The 24,054-nt window shown below is 41.0% G+C and overlaps 1 protein-coding gene across 3 annotated transcripts in view; it reads left to right on the forward strand.

The window, feature by feature from the left end:
* The first annotated feature begins 5,264 nt into the window (after positions 1-5,264).
* Positions 5,265-24,054, forward strand: part of Shrm (shroom) — a 51,632-nt gene continuing 32,842 nt past the window's right edge. For 2 of the 3 annotated variants that reach the window (XM_020959171.2, XM_086831669.1), the window contains exons 1-2: positions 5,265-5,430; positions 14,293-14,634. In XM_020959171.2, coding sequence (XP_020814830.2) covers positions 14,386-14,634 — 249 coding nt within the window. In that variant the 5' untranslated portion in view covers positions 5,265-5,430; positions 14,293-14,385. The remainder of the gene's footprint in view (positions 5,431-14,292; positions 14,635-24,054) is intronic. The other variant, XM_086831668.1, reaches the window with a different exon arrangement.

Here is a 24,054-nt window from a genome sequence, read left to right on the forward strand (position 1 = left end):
AACAAATCGAGTCTCAAAATTGCGCTAAGGGCTGCCAACTCCTCTAATTGCGAAGCACTGAACAAAATATTTCTCTTAGTATGTGCTTATGGGTATTTAGACCCTATAAGTCATATATATTTTTGATCAACAACCATGTCAGTTAAAAAAAATACAATTATAAAATTTTTTACTCCATCGTTATTTTAATTGAATATATACATCAATATATCGATGTAACCGCTCAAAACAATCGATTGAACTGTGCTGCCAGACGTTTAAAATGTACGTTAAGGGATTTGGCGCTATTTTCAAAACCGGTTTAGCCATATGGCGGTGTTGGCTTTCATTTAATTTGTTTTTGGGTACTCCTTTTTTTATTGTTTACTGTAATTCTATAGCCTCGCCAGACGTCCTTCCCTGTGAAATTCAAGTAGAAGAAGGAAGCTACAAGTTCAGCACAAGTTCAAGTCACATGTGGGGCTTGATGGAAGAAGACCACCGGCAAATGGAATGTTTTTTTTTTTTTACTTGGGCCTGGGTAGGGATCATCTGGGAGTCAGTTAGTAGTTGCTCCGGCTTTTTAGCCAGAACCTGGCCATTTAGATTGGCAATTGCGGGGTTACAACATCCGCTTACAACCTGGGCGGCGGTATACCGATAAATCATAAGCCGCCAACTAGCCCGTTTTTCCGGGAAGGTACAGTACAATTTCCACTCTTAAACACACACACATGACACATGAACTTGTCCCAGAGACGACAGTGGTTCCATTAATAATTTTCACACGACCGGCGACGAGTGCTAGCCATGTAAATGTTACAGGAGGGGCTTTACTCCGCGTCCAGATTTTCTGGATTGCGTAAGCTGATACGTTTGGGTTTTATGCAGCAGCATAATTATATTCTTTATATTGTTTATTATGGGGAAACAAGAACGGGAACAGCAACAACTTTTTGTGGCACTTTTGGTCACTTTACAAATAGTTTCGAGGAGCACAAGAAACAACAACAATAAACAAAAGCTTGATGGGATCTCTGCAGATCGCTATGAGCGGGTGACTTGGCAATCAAACCGGTTGTCCCTGCTCCAAGTCTTTGGGTCTCTCGTGCGCTGTATATAGTGTGTTTGTGTGTGATTTATAGTTACGCACAAGCGCGCAAATCCAATTAGACGAACTGGCTGACTGACTGACTGACTGACTCGCAGACAGACTGACAAACCAAAGCATGGCCCGCAGCAAATGCCGCCAGGTTATATTATAGGATGGCCGCTGGTCCAAACCGATTCGATCTGAAGATCGTGGATCAAGCTCCCACAGGCACAACGCCATCGCCACAGTGGACATTGGCTAATAGGACATGTCGCGGGCAAGACTAATTTGCAGTACTTAATTCCTTAACTTGCATAGCTTTATAGCCTCTAGCTACTTCTACAAGGTACACTTTCTCCAAGTGCATATTCCATTTCAAAAACACGTGCATATACCTCGACCCAACTCTAATCCAACGATAACCCATTTATCTGCCTTTTACTGTACTCAAAGAGATAGATTCGGGTCGGGAGACTGTATCTGTTTTTGATGTTTGCATCATCGCCAATGGCGGAACTTCATTCCCCGGCCACACAAATGTCGTCCATCGTCCGTGGTCCATCGTCCACCGTCCACGGTCCGCTTTTGTTGCATTTTTTCAAAAAAAAAAGTATACACATTCAGAGAGCGAACGAATGAAGAAAAGCAAAACTGCAGCAGCGGCGCATCTTTATCTAAAAATTGAATTGAAATGTATGTCATAATACCTTTGGCATGCCGGCCAGTTGCTTGACATTAAAAATGCACTCCCCTGCGTAACTCCTCCCCCCCAGTCAAAATACGAAAAAAATACAAAACAACAGCAGAAAAAAACCACACATGGCTGAATGCAAATTTGCTGCCATATGGAGCAGAGAAGCCGATGACGTCGTTTGCCGTCTCTCTGAAATTGAAATGCAACTCACATTTGGGGCCCGCTCCTAGTAGTTTGTATCACTTTTCGATTTTAGCAAAAGGGCCCTGGCCCCTGCTCGACCGTTTCCCACGTTAAATGGGTCTCCAGTGCGCCATTATTATATCGCTCTACGGAGATCTGGGTCCCCGCATGAGGGAGTGTTCCGCCACACGTTCCGCACACCTGAATGCCTAAACAGATAGGAGATCCGACCCTAGCCACGGAATCGGGGAATCGGAATCGGAGGAGTAGTCTCCGGATAAGCGATAACCTTCGGGTGATTTCGGGGCTTTTCCTATGGAAAGTCAAAAAGCCGGTCTACGGATTTGGTAACAGCCGCCGGACAATAGACCGAATTTGGTAGAGGTCGCAAAGGGGAAGGGGGCAAAAGCAGATTGATTGATAGTCGCGGCACATTCCAAGCTTCCCTTTGAGTGCACAGAGAGGAAATAAGTGTAGATTGTAGAAATTATAATATAAACTTAAGAAAAAGTTCGTTTTTTTAATACTATAAATATAATTTATTTTATAATTAATATTTATAACGTTGCGTTGTTATATTATTTATTTACATTCCAAATATCAGATCAATTAGACAAGTATTTATGCCGCAAGAGAACTTATAGTCTTTCCCCAAAGGATTCGCTTTATTCTTTCCCCGAAAAGTACGCTATGCTTTTTTGAACTAAAGAAAATATGGTTGCCATATAAATATATAAATTTTAATAATATATAAATCGTTAATTATTGAGATCATTTAGCTATCGATTATTTTTATTTGAGCTAATAAAACCCAAACCTGAATTTAATAACAAGATAATCCAAAGAAAGGTATAGGTTATTTTCCAGAGCTTCCTCATTAAAGTTGACATATTTTTCCCAGTGTACACCCCCTCCATAAACTTGTTTTCGCCGCCTCTCTTTACCCCATTCCCCCCTCACAGCTTTGTAACTCTCTTGTGTCTTTTGCAAAGCAAATGCGATTGGATCAACAAGCCAAAGCGATGATTAATTGGGAATGACGACTGGAGGTGCGAACCTCGAGCTGGGAATCCGACATGGGAGTATTGGAGGAGTATGTGCCATTCCAACGAAGATGGGTCAGAACCAAAAACAGATCGTCTAAAATCGTTCAATGAACCAATCGGAAATAGTCACAAAAGAAAAGTGATACCCAAAGATCTGCGAATCTGTCTAGAAATAGACACCATCGACACCGTTGATTGGTCTTTGTTCTGGCTTTTCGGGATACTGGCATACTGGCCATATGATATTTGCATGTTTTGGGCTAACCTTTCGCTTATACCGTTAAATCTGCGCCACTCTCTTGGCACGGCCGTAAACAATAAATTAGCCAAAGCAGAAACAAAATGCCTCATTAGCACCTGGTTTGCGTGCGATATGCGAGAGCTTTCGATTTAACGGTTCGGTCATGCCCGATAAAATTATGGTAACTAAAATATGATTTGGGCCAAAAAGGGTCCAAGTTCGAAATTGAAGGGTTTTTCAGATTCTTTTCCGGAAGGAAAGGTAGTTCAAAGTTTAAATAATTAAGTTCTATATCAAGGTCTTTCCATTTATATGTAATCTTGGAAATTAAAAAACTGGTGTTCAATTAATAGTATTAAGTTCTTGAAAAAGAGTTTAAATACCAATAATAAATGTTAATATTGTCAATATTGATACCAAGTTTTGGGGGTAAAAGTGATGAAGACTGTATGAACAACCTTCTCTTTTAACAAAAACGATCTTTCTTATCATTTTATACATATTAAATATTTTAGACCTCAAGTAAGTAAAAATTATTATAGTTTTACACAATAAGAGACAACTTTATTAATCTAAATATGAAATAATTGATCAATTATTTGTTATTATAAGAAGTTATGCCTAAAATCCCTGATATTAAATACAACTTTTGAGGAATATTCCTCTAGATATCATTTGGTGATCTTTTTCCATCCAAATTAAGTAATTGATCAATAATTTTTTATGTCCAGAAGTTCAAGATCGGAGACCCGACTTCGTTGGTGGTCTTCCAGCTCCCGCTTCATCTTCCTCTTCTCCTCCAGAAATCTCCTGAGAGCACACACTCTTAATTAAAATCAACTTGCGCTGAAAATCAAAAGTGGAAACAGAACATAAATCAACTTTGAGTGAATCAGAATGGGAATGGGAATGGAAATGGTTAGCAGAGTCCCGGGCCCGAATCCTCAGAATCTCTGTGATCTCGGATCTCTGTCCATCGTTTTGGAGACTCAACGGCCTTGCTTATCAGCCGTTCTCCTTTCCTTTGTTCATCCGCTGGCTCTTTTGGCTGGCTTTCTTGCCACACGATGTTCTTATTCCCTTTGTTTTCTTTTTTCGGCTTTAGTTTTTGTGCGTGTTTTTTCTCTTTAGTTTTTTTTTTTTTGTTTTTGGCTAAGTTGCAGGCCATTTTGCCGCAACAGGTTCTTGGCTCGCTTGGATCTCTACATCTCTCCCTGTCGCTCTTATGGCCCAGAACTGGACACAGCAACAGGTTCTGAGTCGGGAAAGAGTCAGCTCCTCTACGCTCTTTGCTCTCCCTCTCAGAGAGTGCAGCTCCTCTCTCCGCCACTTAGATAAGTAACTTTCAATACGAAATACAAATATACCTGTTTGCTTTGACTCTGCTTGATAAGAGGCTCTGCTCTCTAACCCCCATTAGCGAATGCACTGAATTTACCACTGGGTCTTTGGGCCTCTCTCTTGCTCTCTTGCCCTCAGTTTGCAGGTAGTTTTACCTGAGTCTCAAGACGCTCTCATGTAGTCATTCTTCGGTACGCTCTCTGTCTCTCAGGTGGACTGATTTCCAGCTGGCAAGCAAACGTGGCCCAACCTTTGTTATTAAAGGTATTATAGACTTATGGGTCAGTATGTAACAGAAGCAGGAAATAAATATTAATAGTTTTTCGAGGAGATATTTAAATGTGAAACTTTAGTTATACCACTAATGTCAATTAAAAGGTAATTAACATTCACAAAATGATGATATTAGAGATCTGCTGTTATTGAAAAAAAAGTTTAATAAAGCCCCTTGAAGATATATATAAAGATCAAGAATAGTAGTTAAATATCAGTTACTACTACTATTTAATAACCATCATGGCAAAACATTCAATCCCGATGAGTAGTTTCAGAAAGTACAGGGTATCCCCTCAGCGACTATACTGGCTCCTCTGAGTACGGCATTTTTGCAATCCAAGAGAGGAGAGACAGAGAGAGACAATACAGCAGAGAGACGTGTGCCACCACGAGCTTTGCCTTCTGATCGCGAGCCTCACAGTTTTCAGTCATCTTTTGGCTTTTTCACCGTGCACTTCAGGAGGAAAATCGGAACGGCAAGGCCGAGGGAAATTCAGAGCGTTGCATGCCCCGCGATTCGGGGCTCGTGTCCGCATATTGCCCGCGCGTGTGTGTGTGTGTGCATGTGTGCTAGCTTGTGAGTTAAAAAATAATTAAGCAACCAAACGGCACAACAAAAAATTAAATGCATTTGCTACTACTCAATGAAAAAATGCTGTGAATAAGTTTAATCAGCTCTCAAGCGCTCATAAAAAAAGATAATGAAAAGAAGAAAAACAAAAGTGAGCCAGAGAGAAGTCGTAAAAAAAAGAAACACAAATGAAAAAGCCACAGCCAAATAACAACAACAACTACAATTAGTGGCCAAAAGCACGAAACGGCATATAAAACGGCAAAAACCCAAAAAAAAGTGTCGTGTAAAAATGCGCCTGAAAAATTACAAAATTCAGCAAACATAAACAAAAAACAAAACCGCGTACACAGATCAACCTTCGAGACTGACAAAAGGTTCTTCCGCTTAAAATAATTCGTTATTCTGGAAATATGTATGTTTTTTGAGAGTTTTAGCGGGTGGCAAAGAAGTTTCTGATTCTCCCTTTTCTCCACCATCTTTGTATTCTTCTCCTTCTGCTTCTTCTCACTTTATTTTTTTTTTTGTGGCTGCCCCAACGAGTTTTCCCCCCAACAACAAATACAACGATTTTTCCAACCAGTTTTTGGCGCTTGCCATTTTCCGCGCTTCAAAACTTCTGCCCCTTCTTTGGTTTCTTCTGCTGCTTCTTCCTCATCGTCTTCTGCATGTGAGGAGCCGAAGAAAGAGGGAGAGAGCGAGATAGTCTGGAAGAAAGACCGCCCGAGAGAGACAGGCATAGAGTCAAGGTGGAGCTCCCCAAGCAGCTGCAAATTTCGCTTGGGTCAGTTTCAAAGACGAAACATATATTTTTTGAACTCGTTTCTATTTCATTCTAATTAAAAATCATTACCCCCTCGTAAAAAATTAAAAAAAATAACGCTAAATAGGTGTCTGTCAGTACGTGTTTTGGATTATCTTTGCTCATTCGACACAGAACACAATTGCGGTAAGAAACTTAATTCATAAAGCAAATGTATCTCTCATTTGGATTTGGAATTGTGGTTCGTGAGACACCCAAGAAGTTACATAAGCCACCAAAGCCACCAAAATAGATTCAGAGAACCAGAACCACCAGAGAGGTGTTTTCTTCTCGACTTGATAAAGGAGTGTTAGAACGCGGAACAAAGAAGGTTAGCAACTACAAAAAAACACTAATGCAATTGAAAAATTGATAAGGCAGGTAGAGGAGAGTCAACTATAGGAAAATGGAGCAAATTAAGGTTGATACGAGCAAAGCACAAAGTGAAGCTACTCAAGCTTAAGGGGCTCCGAAACAAAATACAGGCATTATTTTAAAAGGTTGTCCATTAACTATTTGTAAACATGATTTCTATTATATGATTTGTATTTATTAGGTTTCACATTTCCAAGCGAGAATAAATTTTCGAATAAATAAAAACGAACATTAACTACCTTAGAAAGATCTTCTAGTAATATTACTTTTAATATTCATGTGGTTTCGAATTTCAATCCTTAAACAACTCTAAACTCTAACTCTAAATATTAGATCAATTAAAAAAACTACTTTTTAATATTCCACAATTCCAAAAGATTTCCCCGATTCGGCCTAAACAAAAGCCACCTAGACAGCCAGTGGAAAAATTTGCATAGACAACAAAGCTAGAAAAAATAAGAAAATAAAACAAAAATTTCTCGAGTGCTAAAGAATTCCAAGTCCGATTCTTCCAGCGATAACGGATGATAAAGAGCACGAAAGGCAGAGTGAATTATTCAAATCCCCTCCCTCCGACCGGGCGATTTTTCTGCACTGCCATCCAGGGAAAGTGGGCGTTAATGGGCGCTTGGGTTGCATGGGCGAGTCCCGAAGGGGGAAAGGAACTCGGAGCAGGCGTAGGGTTTCCATGTCCATGTCGTTTCCAAGTGACGACTTATCAACTGTCACGGCAGTGGTACAGGGACGACAAGGGGGGATCGCATAGCATCAACATCAAATACTACTCAAGAATTTCAAAGCAAACTTGTTTGCTCAACTTGCCAGCGATTTGTGGGAGGTGAAGGGGGCCTTTTGTCACACGGAAAGAAAAATATAACACTTGCGATTAGTCATCAATTTTGTTAAAATTGAGTTCTAGTTATTTAACTTAAAGGGGGACCATTTTTTAAAGGGCTTTCAAAAGTAATTTTTAGCTTGTTTCATTGTAAAATCAGGTCATATCTCAAAAAAGGATATTTTAGTGTGGCCTAGTTTGATTAAAAAGCATGCAGTGTGGCCATTTCTGTACTAAAATCCTTGAACTAAACTGTACTGCTTCTTAGACAAATAATTGCAAATATCATACAACATTGTAGAAAGCAATATCATTCAGATTTCTCATGCTCTAATTATTTAAAGATTATAAGTCCCACACTTGATATATAAAAATAGAACTAATTAAACAATTTTTCTCTGTGTAATCAGGAAGGTAGGTAGGTGGCGAAGGTGGAGGTGGGCGCACACCGAGTTCAATACACTCGCCCGGCATTCAGTGACGAACGTTTGGGTGCTTTTGGGTATTTTGAACTCATTTCGAAATGCGTAAATTTTGTATTGTCTTTGGGGCCCATTTATATGAGTGTGTGGTGCCGTTGAGGATTGATTAAATTATAGAGATCTGTTGTCAGGCGGATGGGCTGTTCGGCTGCTTGTTGTTCGCCGATGATGATCTATTTAATTAGGAAGACAAACATCCACGGAATGCGCTGCGAGGCGACCTTGCCATATTTGACGACTGGCTTTTCTATCTGCTTTTCATTCCCAAGCCTTTTCAAGTTGTCAACTTCATTGGCAACCCACCCAGACCGTGTTCGCGTGTGTCGCGTTTCTTTCTCTCCATGGAGAGTTTTATCTTATCGGGCTCTGTTACCGGCTTGGCAGGCTAAGACTAATTTTAATCTTATCTGTCACAACTAAGTAGTGCAAACATCAGTGGAACTGTAACCGAAATGGAGAGGAGACGGAGACCCAATGAATGCCTTCAGCGGGAATTCGGGTTCAGATCCGAGTTCCATTTATCCGACGGAGCTGTAAATTGCTCACATAATAAGCTGAAATTTCGTGGAAAGAAAACATGCAAAGTGTTTTCCCAAATTGCGCAAAAAAGTGTGTTCTTCTGGTCTCAATTCCGCCCCTCGAGTCCCGGAGTCCCGTCTCGTGTCAGCCCAGCTAAGCAAATAAACACTGGGAATGGAGATATAAGGGAGAACACCAGCAAAAGAATTCAACAAGCTCGCGAAATACCTTCCAAAGAAATTGCCATTTCATCATTATTTAGAGATAGAACGGGATGCGAAAGCTGGAAAAGATTTGGCCAAAGGTAAAAATAAAAAGGCAAAACAAGTTGTTTAAGAAGCCATCATCATCGCACTTTCTAAGATTTTTCCCCAAAGATGTGATGCTTAGGCGGAATTCATAAGGCCATCGAGGGGATTACGGTAATAAATATTTTTAAGAGTTTATTTTCATGACTTAATACTAGTGTTCATAGAGATGATGAGAGAGTTTTGATTGTCAGTGTCAGTTAAAATCATCTGCATTGTGTCCTTGGGGGATAGATTATTCGAATGTACAATAAATAACTATATTTTGATGATTACTTTCAAAGAAGATTGTACTTCTATTAGTAAATAATAATTAAGCCAAAGAAAATTTTACTTTCACCTTAAAAATGTCTGCTTTTTATACCATTGCATGGTATTATTATTTTAGTCAGAAGCTTGTAAAAATGTGGGGTCATTTTCGACCCTATATATTATATATATTCTTGATCAGCATCAAAAGCCAAGCCATGTTTCGCAAAACTTTTGTTTTTTCAGAATTTTCAAAACTTTAAAATTTACAAAAATTGGCAAAAAAATTAATTTAATTTATATTCTTTAACTGAGTTTGCAGATTTATTAACCTAAAACAGACTTAAATTTAAATTAATGCTTTATTAAATTAGTTAGGAGTTTTTAAAGATTGATTTGTCGACAACAATTTTCATATAAACGTCTATAAATACCGATTTATAAAATTCAAATATTTTGAGTTTAGATACGATCCTACAACTTGATTTCAAACTGCAACAGTATATAAAACTATGGCTTCCTAAAGTTAGTTTTCTTTTTTAACTAAATATGTAGAAATCCCTAGAAATTAATTTAAATGTTGTCATAGTTAGTTGAACATTTTCGTAGCCTTCTTTTTAGTGAGCCTTTCCGGGGGTTTTTGTGACTTTACATTTTAATATTTGCATTGCATAGAGTGCTAGGAATTCGCTAAGTAAATATTTGTGCCCCATTCCACTCGGCCTGTATCCATCTCACTCTCTCACTCTGGTGTATATATAGGCGATACTTTCCACCTTGGGACTGGCGGATGATAAGATCCAAGCAACGAACGACCTTGTTCCCGAAGCCAACGACCTTCGCAATTTACCAAACCAATTACAACTTCCTCGGGGCAAACATGAGACTTAGCATCCTGCTGCGAGATAGTGATCTTGGGATGCAGGATTCAGGATCTGGGATTTGAGAGCTGGGTTCCGCGATACAACGGAAGTGGAAGGTGGAACAATTGTTGGGATCGCGGGATCTGCTTAGGTAGTTGACAGGATCATAAACAAATGCCGAAGAATGAGTTTCACAATTCGGATGTGCGGCATTGATCTCAGCGATCTTTCTCTTTCTCTTTCTCTGTCTCCTGCTGGCTCTTTCCCTCAGCATGTGGTGAGTGTGGATATGGGTGTGGGTGTAGGGGTGTGGGTGTGGGTGTATTCATTTGCAACTACCAAGAAGCGCGGCTTGGGAATACTTTTTTCCCATTATTTCCATTATTTTTGTGCTGCTCTTTGCTGCAAGCGAAGCGCGGCGAAGCACTAAAGAAAGCATTGAACCTGCAGCAGGTTGCAACTTGCAATTGCCAGGCGTTTGCAGCGATGTTGCCAGGCCCTTTTTTGCGGAAATCCAGCGAACGAATTACATTTAATTGTAAATTTTTGCGTCTGCTTCCTACCCTCCCCCTCAGTGTATCCCCACCCCAAAGAAAATCCCATTCTTTTACTTTGTGATTTAGTGTGAATGCCTCGCGATCTTCACCTTTGGTGTGAATATGCGGTTGCAGCAGGTACGAGTGTACCTGAGTGTGTGAGAATTGACAAAATTATAATGAGTTGGCAAAGTTGAGATAAGGCACTGGGAAAAACAAAGAGAAAATTGATATTAAAATGCAAAGTTTAAACAGAAATCAAGGTACTCAAGTTGAGAAAGAAGTTAAGGTCCTTTAATGATTATTTTGAACTTTAAATACCACAAAATATAGTAACAATATCAATATAATAGCAAAGTAACAATACATTTTACTTCTTATTAATCTTTAAATATTAAAGTGTGGTACTTTAACTTGTGATTTCTGAAAGATTGAGAATTCAATATAAAATATGTCTCATTAAGAACTTAAATCCTTTATAGATAAAAGATACTTAATGTATAAGCTACCTATTATCTATTTCCTAAAACGTATATATTTATTTTCTATACTCTAAAAACAAACTTCCTTTGGTAGTTAGAAACCCCCAGACTATGCTTGGGTTTTTTCCAGTGTTTAGCCTTGCAAACACCTTCGCCCCAGGTACATAATCGTAACACATAACCGGGCAGGTAACAACTTCCATTCATCTTTGTTGCTGCTTTGTTACGCTTGTTAGTAGCTGACACTACACGGAGTACGGATTTAGAGAGACCTTTGGGCCCGAATCCCAACCGCTTTGCATGCGGCAAAAGACGCGGCGGCCTAGGGTCTCAGGTATATATCTCAATCCGGGCAACTCAATCTCCATCTCGGAGCACTCTGTTTTTTTCACTTTTTTTTCGGAACATGACCACCTACGCAGCGGAGATGGATTTAAGCTGATAACCGCCACTTGGTCATGGAATTCAACAAGTGGAAACAAGGGGTCACAGTTCAAGAAAAGAACCGAAGGTTGCCAAAACAATATCGCCGAGATTTATGGTCCCTACTTCTTCGAGAGAGATTAAGATAGCCGGCAGTCAATAGGAAGGTAAAATGGGAATCCTATTTAATATTTTTGTTTTCCCAAGAAGAGATGAGAAAAAAAAAACACTTTTGCTAATAGAGATCAATGTGTTTATGCCTCGGCGGGGTTTTAGCCATTTGTGACCTCGCCATCGATTGGCTGGCAATAAAAACCCGTTCTGGGGACTCGAACTGGGAGCTACTGCTAACTGGAATTGGAACTGGGAGCCGACTTGCAGTTGGGATTTCGATTTGGATCGGATCCGGGGTTGGGGTTGGGAGTGGTGTATGGTGTGTGTTGTGTATGGTGTGTGTATGTGCTTGTGCTCATTTCACTGGCGCCACTCAGTTTATGCATGTTTTCCGCATTAATTTTTTTTTGTTATTTGTCATTTCGCATTTTGACGGGGAATTTTCTGTGGCCAGCAAAAGTGTCTAATTTCGCCGCACAGTGCTGGCCAAAAAACCGAAACACGCAACAAGAAATGAGTACCACGCTTCAACAGTACTCACAAGTTGTCGACATGATTATTCGGAAATGACCGACAAATGAGTTCTACCCAAGGCCATAATTAACAAATTGTTAGTTTGTTCCGAGTGTGGAGGCATTGGCAGCAAAGAGATATATAGACTGTGGAAAGTCCAGGATTACAGGAGTCGAGAAAAGTGCACAGAGCCATGTCATTGCACTCCTGTAGCATCAGGAACAGCAAAAGCAGCAGCAAGCAGATTTATCTACCACGTACTTTGGCCCCATCCCGAAAACAGGCTTCCTCTTTGGGGGCTTCTTGCTTGGGCCTAGGTCTTCTGCCTTTTACAGGGGGAGAAAAATATTATTGGAAATATTGGAAAAGAGGTTTCGAATAGGTTGATTTGAATTACCAATCAATGGGTTGACATTGAATAAGATTTTTAATTTTAAATATATCATCTTTATTATAGAGCTTAGAAGGAACGGAATTTGGGGTTGAAAATTTTAAGCATTTCCAAAAAGAGGAAGCATAGAGTGTTTTAGGTTCTTTAAAATGAAAGGAGATTGTGGTTTTAATGAGATTTCATTATAACCAGGTAGTAGGTTTAGCTTAAAAAGAGTTCAGATTAAATGAAGCTTAAATCGCCATCAATATTTAATAGCAAATTGAGATTCGATACCCAATTTTTAAAGTAATCCATACTTAAGTTCTAGTCTCAGATCTAGGCCCGCTTTAAGACTCTTCCATTTAATATAGTTTTAGCTTTATATACAAGGACTTGAAAGGACTCTGCTTTCTGCCAGTGTACCAGTATGTCTGGGTTTGTCAACAGCCTGGCGGAATCCAGTTTTCGCCTAGTAGAAGCAGGAGCTGTGGCAAAAGTCGATGCTGAATCTGAAGCCGTGTGGCTGTAGCTGTATCTGAAGCTAAAGCTGAAGCTGAAGCCTCTGCAGTTCCAATTCCAGTTCCAGTTCTATGGGGACGAGCCAGCAGCAAACTCCAGCGACTCATAATTATGCATTAAACACTTGAAGTTTACGGGCCAGAAGTGGCAGCTGCAACTGCAACTGCGGCTTTAATGGACATCAATTTGCATGGAAACCATACATAAAACGATGACATTTCGAAGAGCCCCACTGCGTGGGCCGCCATATAGTATCTATATATGCAATATGCTATATGCTGTCCAACCGAAACGAAACGAAATGCAGTCGCCAAATCGCATTTGAAAATGCACAAATAAAACAAAAACAAACTTGTTTATTGGCTTAGACCCCCACGAACCCTCCTCTGCTGTGGCTCAGTGCATGTTGGCCGCTTCTCTCGTCTCGTCTTGACTCGTCTCGCGTCTCGTGGGTCAATGTTATGTAAACCTGGTTCACTTTTTATATATATTTATTCCTCTTTATTTTTTTCGTATGGATGTTTTACCCCACACACAGACATAATACGCTCAACTTATTACACAAAAACCCAAATAACTCAACAAATATTTACGGACGCAGTCAACAGAAATCGATTCAATTTTCTCCCATCCATCCCTCTCTTTCGCTCCGCCTCAGGCCGTCTCTTTCGGGCGCCGCCAGTCTGCTGCGTGTCCCTCTCTATCCGTCTATGTGGATATTCGTCTTACTGGTTTGGCTGCACTGCATTCCAAAGATGCGAGTTGCGGACCCGAGACCGGACCCCGATAACAGAAATAAAAGTGCAAAGCAGCCAGCAATCCAACAATCCAGCCAGCCGACCAAAAGTCACCGCTAAAAATGTCGCCAGACCAAATTAAAATAATTTAACACATATAATTTCATGTATTTTTGTTTTTCGCTTGCATCATAACTCTTGGTCTCGCCCAGAGGTGGCCGAGAAAAATGCGATTGAAATGAAAATTGATTTGACGGCAATCATTATAAGACATCAGTGGAAAAAGAGGGAGAAACTCTGAAACTAATTGCAGAAATCTCTTAAAACTTTATTGTTTTATAGTGTTTTATAGTGTGAAATTAAAATATACAATTTAATGAAATAACTTTTGATTTGAACCTTTTGAACAGTCAAGAAAATATTTTAAAACTTTCAGATCTAGGTTCTTCTAGAGCTTATCCTCTTAGGCATAGATTTGAGTATCATTTTAGAGTGTTTAAATAAAATAATTAAATATAAAAGTACTTCCTGACATACCCTAAAAGAAAATATTAAAAACTATTATGATTCAATTCCTTTAAAACTCTATTGGGTTTCCACAGGAATTTGAGTTACAGATAAACAAATTTATAAATAAATATTGTGCGTTCAAATAACATTCAACTTGTGAATATTTAATCCTATCCTTCTCCTTTTAAAATACATAAATTAATAAATAAAAATAAATTCCCTTTAAAGCTGGCCAAAAGATGAAATTGAAATGAAAATCGATCAATAAACACAGCCCAATTCTAATCGAAAAAGAAAACTCTGTAGAGAGAGCAAAACTAAATGAAAATGCGAAATCACAAGGAAAACGGAAACGCCACCGATTTGAGCGAGCCGGTATCCGTTGTTGGCCAAAAGAATTTGGCCAAAATGGAGCCAACGCAAATGGAGAATAACAATAAAATTTCGGTGGTGTCCAAGCTCCTGCTCAAGGACAGCAATGGAGGATGCAGTCGCAGCAGCAGCAGCAACATCAACAGCAACACAAGCAACGCCAGCTTCAGTTCCGCATCAGTCGCCGGCTCTGTCCAGGTAAGTCTCAGTCCAAGTCTCAGTCTTCAGTCTCAGCGACGGATCCACGGTTCTCCGTGTAGACACTCTCCACAACCGGTTTCGGGTTTCTTCTGTCTTCTGTCTTCTGTCCGACGTCTTCTGGACTTCTTGTTTTATTATTCTTGTTAATAAATCCTCAAAAGCGCGCAGAATTCCAATCACACGGCTGACTCACTTGGCTTGGCCAGCAAATGAAACAAAAGTGAAGGCTGAAAACGCAAACAAATAAATCGAAGCCGGAGCTGGAGCTGGAGCCAAAGCCCACGCACAGTGGGTCTTGGGGGTCTGGGAATTCGATTTTCGATATTCGGGCCACTGCAGGTTCCTAATTGAATTATGGGTCTGACCTCCATTTGCATTGCCCAACCCCCGGGGAAGTTTCGTTTTCGATATTCCATATGCACAACCATATATGCATATATATGTATTTTCCCCCGAGCATCATCCACTCTGTGTCACTCAGTCACCCAAAAATAAAAAGAAATGATGGTAAAAAGTAATCCCAAACGGTACATTTACCACTTGGCAGAGTTTTGTTTATTTTTGGGGATCACTTGGGGGAATCCGTTCGTTGATCGATCTGGCACAGCTCCACCAGCTCCTCCAGCTCCTCCAGCTCCTCCTGATCCTCCTCCCCCGAGGTGCAGGATGCGAATTATTAATTGGACAACTGGCAATGAATGAAGCCGTAGGAATGTCGACTTGCGTGTGAAGTTGTTTTCTCGGTGCCAAATGAATGAATGGCAGCCTGTTGCTTGTTTTGGTTTATTTTTACTTTATTTTTTATTTTTTGCTGCTGCTTGTGAGATAAGGTGAGGGGGTTATGATAAGGAAGCTGTAGAAATGTGGCTCAAGGTGTGGTTCTAAAAATAACGACATTTATTTGAAGTCTATTCTCGGCGATGCATAGTCAAAAGTAATTAAACTTTTTATGGCTCATATTCATAATTTATATCCTAATACAAAACGAGTTTGAAAAAGTATTTAACTTTAAAACATAAAATTTATTACGTGTCAGAAGCTTAGAAAGTTTGTTTTCGATGTGAGCTTCTTTTAATGGAAGGTTCCTCCCCTGCTGCCATAATAAAATAATTACTTTTAATGATAACTCTGCGGCTGCCAAATTCCCAGAATGTTGCGCTTCTCTTTCACTTGTGCCCCCAATGATCCCATTCTGTCATTAGATACACACAGAGAGATACACATATGTATGCCCTATGTGGTCGATTCTGTTTGATTTGCCCCGTCACCCATTAACCTTAACTGAATTATTGTAAGCCGGCAAGCAGCTCCATAGTTCGGTGGCCGTGAATGCCACACATTTGAAAATGGATTGGTTTACGTCTAAAATGCAAAATAATTTACCAAATTAACGGTACCATTATCAACAGCGACGATCCGATCAATCAAAGTGAATCCGATCAATTAAATGTTGCCTCCGAGCGTGGCACAAACAGTCGACAAAAGAGACTCGAAGAGAAATGGGCAGCCAGAGGAAAAGAGGTTATGAGCAGAGCAGACCAGAATGCTAAGAACATTGTGTGTAGATGATGGTACAGGGAGAGAAATATTCTATATCTGTGTTTTGTAGAGGTTTTCTTACAAATTTGGGTTCAAAGAAGGTTCTAAAATGTTAAGCTTTTCCAGAGAGCAAGGCCACACTGCAAGGACACGTTTTTTCAGGGGGAAAGCTATGAATGTAATTTCTAACGAGAGCCAGGTCACACTGTATAAGAATATCCTTTCTGCATATAGCAGGGTCACACTGTTAGAGCTTAGTGAAATGTTCTCAAAAAGATAACAGAGTGATATTAGCTTAGAAAACTTTATCTTATAGATAGTTATTAGAATAGAAGATTGTTATATTTATTTTTTCTTTTAAAATATCCCCTTTTGACCACACTTTTCTCCCAGTGCCGCTTGATGGTGTTGACGATAGCTGGGCGAAGTTGGAGAAATGCCTGTCTGAGAATTGGAACAGCATTGACCTTATCACCGAAAGCCCCCACCATCGGCAGGGGGTTGCCGTTGATTAATCATCTCCATTCTTAATTGTGGCCCCATCTTCCATATGCCGATTGTTATCATCTATCCGCTGTATGGTGGCTTCCCCTTTCGCCTGGCGAAATCGCCGGAGATCTATACTATATGTATACATATATATGTATATGAATATATGCTTTTTCATAGCCTTTGGGCCTGGCTTAGAAGACGAAAGAGAATGGCCCGTGTGGCGATCGATGGACGGATGGATGGTTGGATCGATAGATGGATGGTTGGGATGGATCGATTCGCGGATCGATGGACGACGGTGGCGGGCAGGTTATTGAACCGCTTTATTCTCGGGCATTTGTAACGTTTTATTTTCATCTTTTTCCATACTTTTTAAGCTCTTCCACAAAACGCTAATTACTGGCAAGGCGCACGCTTTAGTTCCAGTTATTAGACCAACTCCGACTCGCAACAACCGAAAGACTTTGTGTACACTCCATTGATGGCGGTGGTCGCTGTGCCTCGTCTCGCCTCTCCTCTAAGCCAAGCTCCTCTAAGCCAAGAACTAGTTTTGGGGTCGGTCTGAGATATTTTTGCATCGATTAGGCCACATTCCACGCACCTATCTCGCGCGCCGCTGGGCGTTGCAATCTCTTCGGGGGCTATTTATAGCTGCAATCGAATTAATTGTGGCCACGCCCCAGCGTTAGTGCCGGAATCTCTGACAAAAACAAACTGTAATGGGCCCCTGGTGGTAATGGGTGATGGTGGACCCATTGGGCTTGACGAAGGTCGTCCCTGTCCATTCTTCAGTCTCTTCTTTGCTTTAGATGAGTGCGCAGATTTCTAAAGAAAAAAATATTTTGGTTTTAGATGTAAAGATTTAAGTTTTTTGTATTTCCCCCCTTTTGGAGCTTGCCTTCTTCTTTTTTTCTGCCGAATCAGCCAAAGCACTTGACGCTGCTGCAATGGAATCTTTTCTGTATTATAGTATATACATATATTGTAATATATGTTTGTATCTTGGTAAAGTTCAAGTGTTCGTGAGCTGATCGAGTTGAAGGCAGAGTGGGGCACCTTAATCGCCGCTTCATTTCCGCGCCAAGCTTTCCTTTTAGCTGCGGAAATGATCGCATATTTCGCCAAAAGAGATCTTGGCAAAGAGACCCCGAACGATCCCATCGAGAGTTGCGCAATTAGGGGCGGCCAAGTGATCTGGTCAACGCCTCAAAACAAAAAAAATGTGGCTAATATCTGGGCGGTGCAAAGGGTATTTAAATTAGGGGCTAATGGGATTTTTTTTTGGTTAAAGAACTAAAGAACTAGACAAGCTGCTTGAAAATAATATATATATAGAGAGAAAATTATACTCTAGGCGGTGCAAAGGATATTTAAATTAGGGGCTAATAGGGCTGAGGTTTATGAACTAAGCTAGGTGTATGGTTAAAGTGGAAATTTAAGTACGTACTTGTAGGAAAATAAAAGGGGAAAATGTATTAAGAAGCTGGTTATTATACTGACTTGTATAATTATAAATGCTGCGAAAAAAAAACTCTTTATTCAACTGTTGGTAATATTTTTTGTTAATTAATAAAATGTTATGCTTTAACTTATTTATTTTCCACTTAATTTCATATAATTTTTGTATACAATTTTTTCCAAGAAGTCTGACTAGTTTTCTCCGTTCCTATACACGTTCTATTGTAATTACTTTGAGAGTATCCCATCAACGCTGTTCGTTCGCATTTTCCCGGCCTGTCTTCTATTTCATTTTCATTTCCAATGCCTGTCGAACGCTTCAAGCTCAGCTCGGCTCAGTTCAGTTAAGCCCGGCTCGGACTCTTAACGCTCATTAGTTCTCCGACTCGTTTCTCACACACCACACACACTACACACACACCACACACACTCGTAGGCTTCGTTCGACTCTGCAATTAATTAATGCCAACAGACCAGTGGCAGCAAGAAAACATCAACAAAAAGCAGCAACAAAGCCGCCTGCCAGCGCTAAATTCTAGCCAGATTCCAGTTAAATTGTTTTGGCTTGTCTTTGAACTCGAACCGCCGGCTTTTTAGCTTTAGCTTCTTGAGCTTCTTTGCCAGCTTCCTTTGCATTTTTTCAGCAGAAGGAAACAAAATAAAGGGGGTGGGGGAAAAAAAAGTATAACAAATAATTGCTCAGCTCTTGCGACAGGTGCACACTCGCACAACATTGTGCCCCCGGAAAAATGTAGGGGAAAATTTCACCTATGTTGCGGAATCCATTGTTCCGGACTTGCCAGCCACACATTGTATGCACTTCTGGCCATGAAGGCAGCAAGATTTCTTTATGAGCCGAACTGCTGCCGATGCTGCTGCCTTAATTAATTAACACAGGCCAGGTGAAAATGCATTTTGGCCAGGTGCCGTTGGCTCTCTGCTCTTCAAGCCCGAACATTGGTTTCATTTTCCGGCTGTGAAGCTGGAGCTTTTATTTTTTCGGTGGCTAGTTCTTGAACCCACACACGGCCAAGAAATTTCACTTTTGTTTCTCCTCCAGCGGACAAGGCAGACAAAGCGACATTTCGAGCCACGAAAATTTTGAGGTCAACAGCGGCAAACGGAGACGCAGAGACGCGTTCCCATTTGCCGGAGTTGCCGACGCTGTCTGCTGGTTTTTTTCTGTTTTTGGCCAAAAGTGGCCACAGAGACATTGTTGCCATCTGTGAAGTATGAGGAGTGCGGCCCAAAGTCCATTGAAATTCTTGCTGCCATCGAACCGCAAATGAACCGAAAACTCTTCTCCGTAATTTAATGCCAACTTAGAAGTGGAGAGTGGAGTGGAGCGGAGCTCGTCAAGCCTCGAGCTGGCTCAAGAGACAGCTGCTGCCCTTTCGATCCAGTTGCAATTTGGCCAAAATAAACATGATTTGCCATTTCGATTTTTCTGTGTTGTCATCCGGCCACCGCAAGTCAGCAGGAGGATCGGGTCGTATCCTCTTTGTGGCCAAGAAGAAAACAGAAAGTGACTGAGTGAAAGATTTTTTCGGCTTTCTAATTGGATCTGGTGGCAGTTTTTCTTTGGTGGCATCCATGGCCTGGCCAGTGGGGCTTGGCTAATTAAGGGTCTCGCAGCAGGGCTAATTATGGCAAATATTTTCCATTGGCATATGTGTGTGAAAGTGAGTCCAAGAAGCGCAGAATGGTAACCAAGTTTCATCATCTTACACACTTTTTTTTCTTCTTATGTATATAGTATATATTTTTGTTGTATATATTTATTTGTTTCGGTTGCGGTCTGTTGGTTGAACTAAACGGAACCAAGCCGAACTGGATGTGTGCATATATAAATTGCGATATGGGTACGTGTTCTTCTGACCTTCTGGAGCTGGCATTCTCCCGCATCTTGAGAACCAGTTGGGGTGCACAGGCAGTGAGAGAAAAATAGGGGATTAAGGATGGTTTTGTATTATTTTTACCAGGATATTGTCAGCTGAAGAAAAGGAACTTGACTTCCTGTATTTAAGGTTAATGGTTTATAAAGTTTAAAGAGGGGAAAGACATAGAGCTAAGTAAATTCTGCAGGTTAATGAAAGAGAATGAAGTTAGCTAGAGATTTCTTTAGTTTCTCTGCAATTTGTAGAATTTCTCCCCGTGCACTTTGGCAATTTATTTGTTCTTGTCGCAGGCTCCTTTTCGGCCCGGCCCGTCGAGGTTGAGCTGCGTTCCTCTACTCGGCCATGTTCGTTCTTATTTGCTGCACGCCTGAAACTTATCACAGGCCATAAATCTAGCCGCATGCCAAGCCGGGCCAAGTCGACATACCAGATCAGAGACCAGCATACTCCACCGTCTTGGATACGATGCCAGTGGAGCAAAGCCTGTGACAGAGTCAGAGCTGGGACAGCGGATCAGATCAGACCAGTTGCCATGCCATGACCATTACCAGTTCCCCGTCCAGTTTGGCCAAAGTTATTAACGCCACAAGCGGCCATTGGGGTCAAGGATGCCATGGAATCGGATCCTTAACCAAATCCATTTCATTTCACTCGATTGCATAAAACCCATTCGCGCTAATGAGACGACTCACCCACCGCGAGCTGCCAAAAATTATTACTAATGAACCGCCAACGATTCGAGCGCAGATTCACTTTCATCGCTTGGCCCACTTAAAGGGATTCACCGCCAGAGTTGGAGTCCAAGCTGGGAGTCAGACGTCCGTATCCAATCACTTGACAGCTGGCGAAAGGAGTCCAACGCGGAGTCGAAATCGAAGTGCCTGTCCTCTTGCCTCCTTTCCTCGCATTTCCCCGAAACTTTCCCCCGAAAGTGTGAAGCTTGCCGGGACCTCCAGAGAGCTGTGAGTTTGGAGCTTGCAGCTCCTCCAGCTCCACACAGGCTCTTAGCCACTTTGATTTTATTAAGCCAAGAGCTACGCAATCTGCGGCGGTGGAAGCCAGCGAAATAAGTATTCAGGCTGCCGGCCATTGGAACAGTGGGTCTCAGTGGTGACTTTTTTGTGGTCAAAATGGTTTTGCCTTAAATATATCACACTTTAAAGAGGGAATTCCTAAACAATGTTGTTTTCAAATAAATCTTTTTAAAGCTTACTTAACATTACATTTTGTAAACATTTTTGATCAACAAAGAGGCAAATACTTATACTTAAACACTGAATCAAAGAATGCAGGTTTTCAAAGACTTTTGTTTAAGGAACCATTCTTTTCCTTATTCTTTTCTTATGTAATAAAAACATAATAAATAATCTTTCTGGATAATTTAAAAAGCCATAACTCAAACCAAGGTGCTGGCTTTGCTTGCCTGACTGCCGTTTTGTGACTGTGTCCAATTTGGGCGCAGATTGACAGCGATATGCGTTTAATTTGACGATAAATGGCCAATATAGCACGCAAGTCCAGTTGGGGGAGCTGCAGGAGAGGGGTTACCCAGTTGAGCTGGGAAGCAAGGACCCGGGTTTTGTTTCTTTCTTTTTTTTTGGGTTTTTTTGTCTGAGCTCTTTGCAATTCAATTCTAATGCTCGGGGCCTGCGGGCTTCCCCAACTTCAACTCAACGTTCGTGCTCTCGCCAATTGCCAAATTCAAATCCAAATCGCAGCACGATCCAAGTTGAAGTTGAAACCGAAGCCGAGAGGTTGAAGCTGAGGCTGAATCTCAATCCGTATCCGAATCCGAGTCCGAATCCAGCCAAAAGCTTGGCCACGTTGGCAACTGACACGTTTGCTCGCATTTTGATTGCAATTTCTTTTCTTTTGCCCGACTCTCTGCAGCAAAGAGTCAAATTCGTGTTGGCCATTAAAAGCCAGCGACAATGGAAAACGCAAATCAAAATAGCTGAGAAGAAACAAAGCACAAAATACAACAACAACAACAACAGCAACAGCAACAAAAAAGTGCTTACAAATTTTCCTCACGAACCCCAGAGAAAAAACCCCTCAGAAAAAAGAAAACCGAATAAAGCTGATTGGAGACACGAAAAATCTCCAGTTTGCCTGCATTCTCGCCGCGAATTCCGCATCTTTTGCGAGACATGTGGGCGGCTGTCAATCTGTCTCTGTCTCTGTCCCTGCCGCTGTTTCTATCTCTTTCTCTGGTGGTGTTCCTCGTGTGTTGCTGTCTCTTATCACGCGACGCGACGCCCAGACCGTCCGACAGTCTGACTAACTGACCTTTTTGCACACATGAGTCAAGCGTCTCGCTGATAGTGAGCGGAATTCTTAAAGTCTACTGAATGCAAGCTGACTAATGTCACAGGGGAGACTCGATAAGTACGACTTTGGATACTCTTCTCTAAATAAAAATAGATATTTATTGTAAGAACTTTAAATTATTGAGGGATTAAGTCAAGGAATTCAGGAAGAACATCACTTTTACATACAATAGTTTAGATGAACAGGCACATTCAAAATATTTTCACTTTTAAATGAAGTTTCTCTTAACAAGTTTGAATATTAAAATGTACTTTTAAATGTGTATAGTGTTATATCCTTAAATAAATATATATTTGTAGTTAAAACAAATATATACATATATTATTGTTACGAATAAACCCATCGTAATGTCTCCAGTCTCAGATAGCTTGACAAATTATGTATTTAGTCACTTAACTTCCGCAAAAAATCCCACAAAATCCATTATCTAAAAATTATAAACCCCAAGCAAAACTAAATGACAGTGCAGGAAGTTAGCCCATGGCTTAATTTTCCCCCCAAAAGGGAGTTTGTGGAGTAAAAGAAACAATTAAAATACACGAACCCCAACCAAAGATGTTCAAAAAACAAATAAAGGCCCCCGGGTTGAGCTTTTCTTTATTTAGGGGAAAAAAATAAATAAATGTGACTATTAACCCGTTGGCTTAGCCCACAGGGACTGCACCAGAGGGTTTCCGCTTCATTGATATAATTGTAATGGTTTAACACAAATATTACGCATACGCCTAGATGGCCCGCAGACACCTTTCTACAGCCGTTTTTCCCAGACAATTTGCTGCACTTTTCCTGCAGGCAGACAGCTGAGCACTTAGCACAATTCATCAAGTGATTTATTTAACACGCGCCGAGCGGAGCATTTGGACGGAAGTTTGATTTCGCCCGTGGCACGGGATCATTAAGAATCTCTCCCCCTGCCTTCCCTGCCTTACCTGCCTTCCAATGCCAGCGGATCCAGCTGTGACCCACTGCACCAGATCCAGCTTCATCTCCATTCCCGGGACCAGAGAGCCCTGGTCATTGATTTATTGTGCTAGAGCTGGAGTTGGAGTTGGAGTTGGAGTTGGAGTTGAAGCTGCTCATCCAGGGCAATTTCACATGGGCAACACAGCTGTGGCCGATAATTATGGGCTTTCGGCCAGAAAGAGAGGAGGTTTCTCTAGGAACAAAATGGGCCGAAAACTAGCAAAAGGCAAAGTAAAGGGCCCCGTGGGACAGTTGCTGATTTAAATTCGTGTTAGAGAGACAAAATAATTACGGCAATTGGCCCAGCCAAAAATAAAGGTAAGGTAAAGCCGAAAACTCAAACGAACTGAAATGAAACTGCACGACGATCGACTGACTGACTGACTGACTGAGTGACTGACTGAGTGACTGAGTGACTGACTGAGTGAATGAATGACTCCACTTGGTACCATGGTGGACGACGGCAGTTCTTGGGAACATTCGGAGAGTGGCTCGGAACCATTAAAATTCTTGACGATGCGCCCTAGGCTGAAACCGAGGCAGAGACAGACAGAGCCGGAGATTGACTTGAAACCTAAGTAGTTGACCCAGAAAACGATTCTATTGCATATCGGCAAACTGTCAGTCTCATGTGATTCGTTATTATTATTATTATTATATATATTTGCCATTAAGCATTTATGATTTTTTGATTTATTTGTGCTGCTTTTGTGGCGCCAAAGTCAAAAGAGACAAT

This window comes from Drosophila serrata, unplaced genomic scaffold (genome assembly GCF_035046125.1).
Source record: "Drosophila serrata isolate PLE 108 unplaced genomic scaffold, ASM3504612v1 contig_240, whole genome shotgun sequence".
Taxonomy (NCBI): Eukaryota; Metazoa; Arthropoda; class Insecta; order Diptera; family Drosophilidae; genus Drosophila; species Drosophila serrata.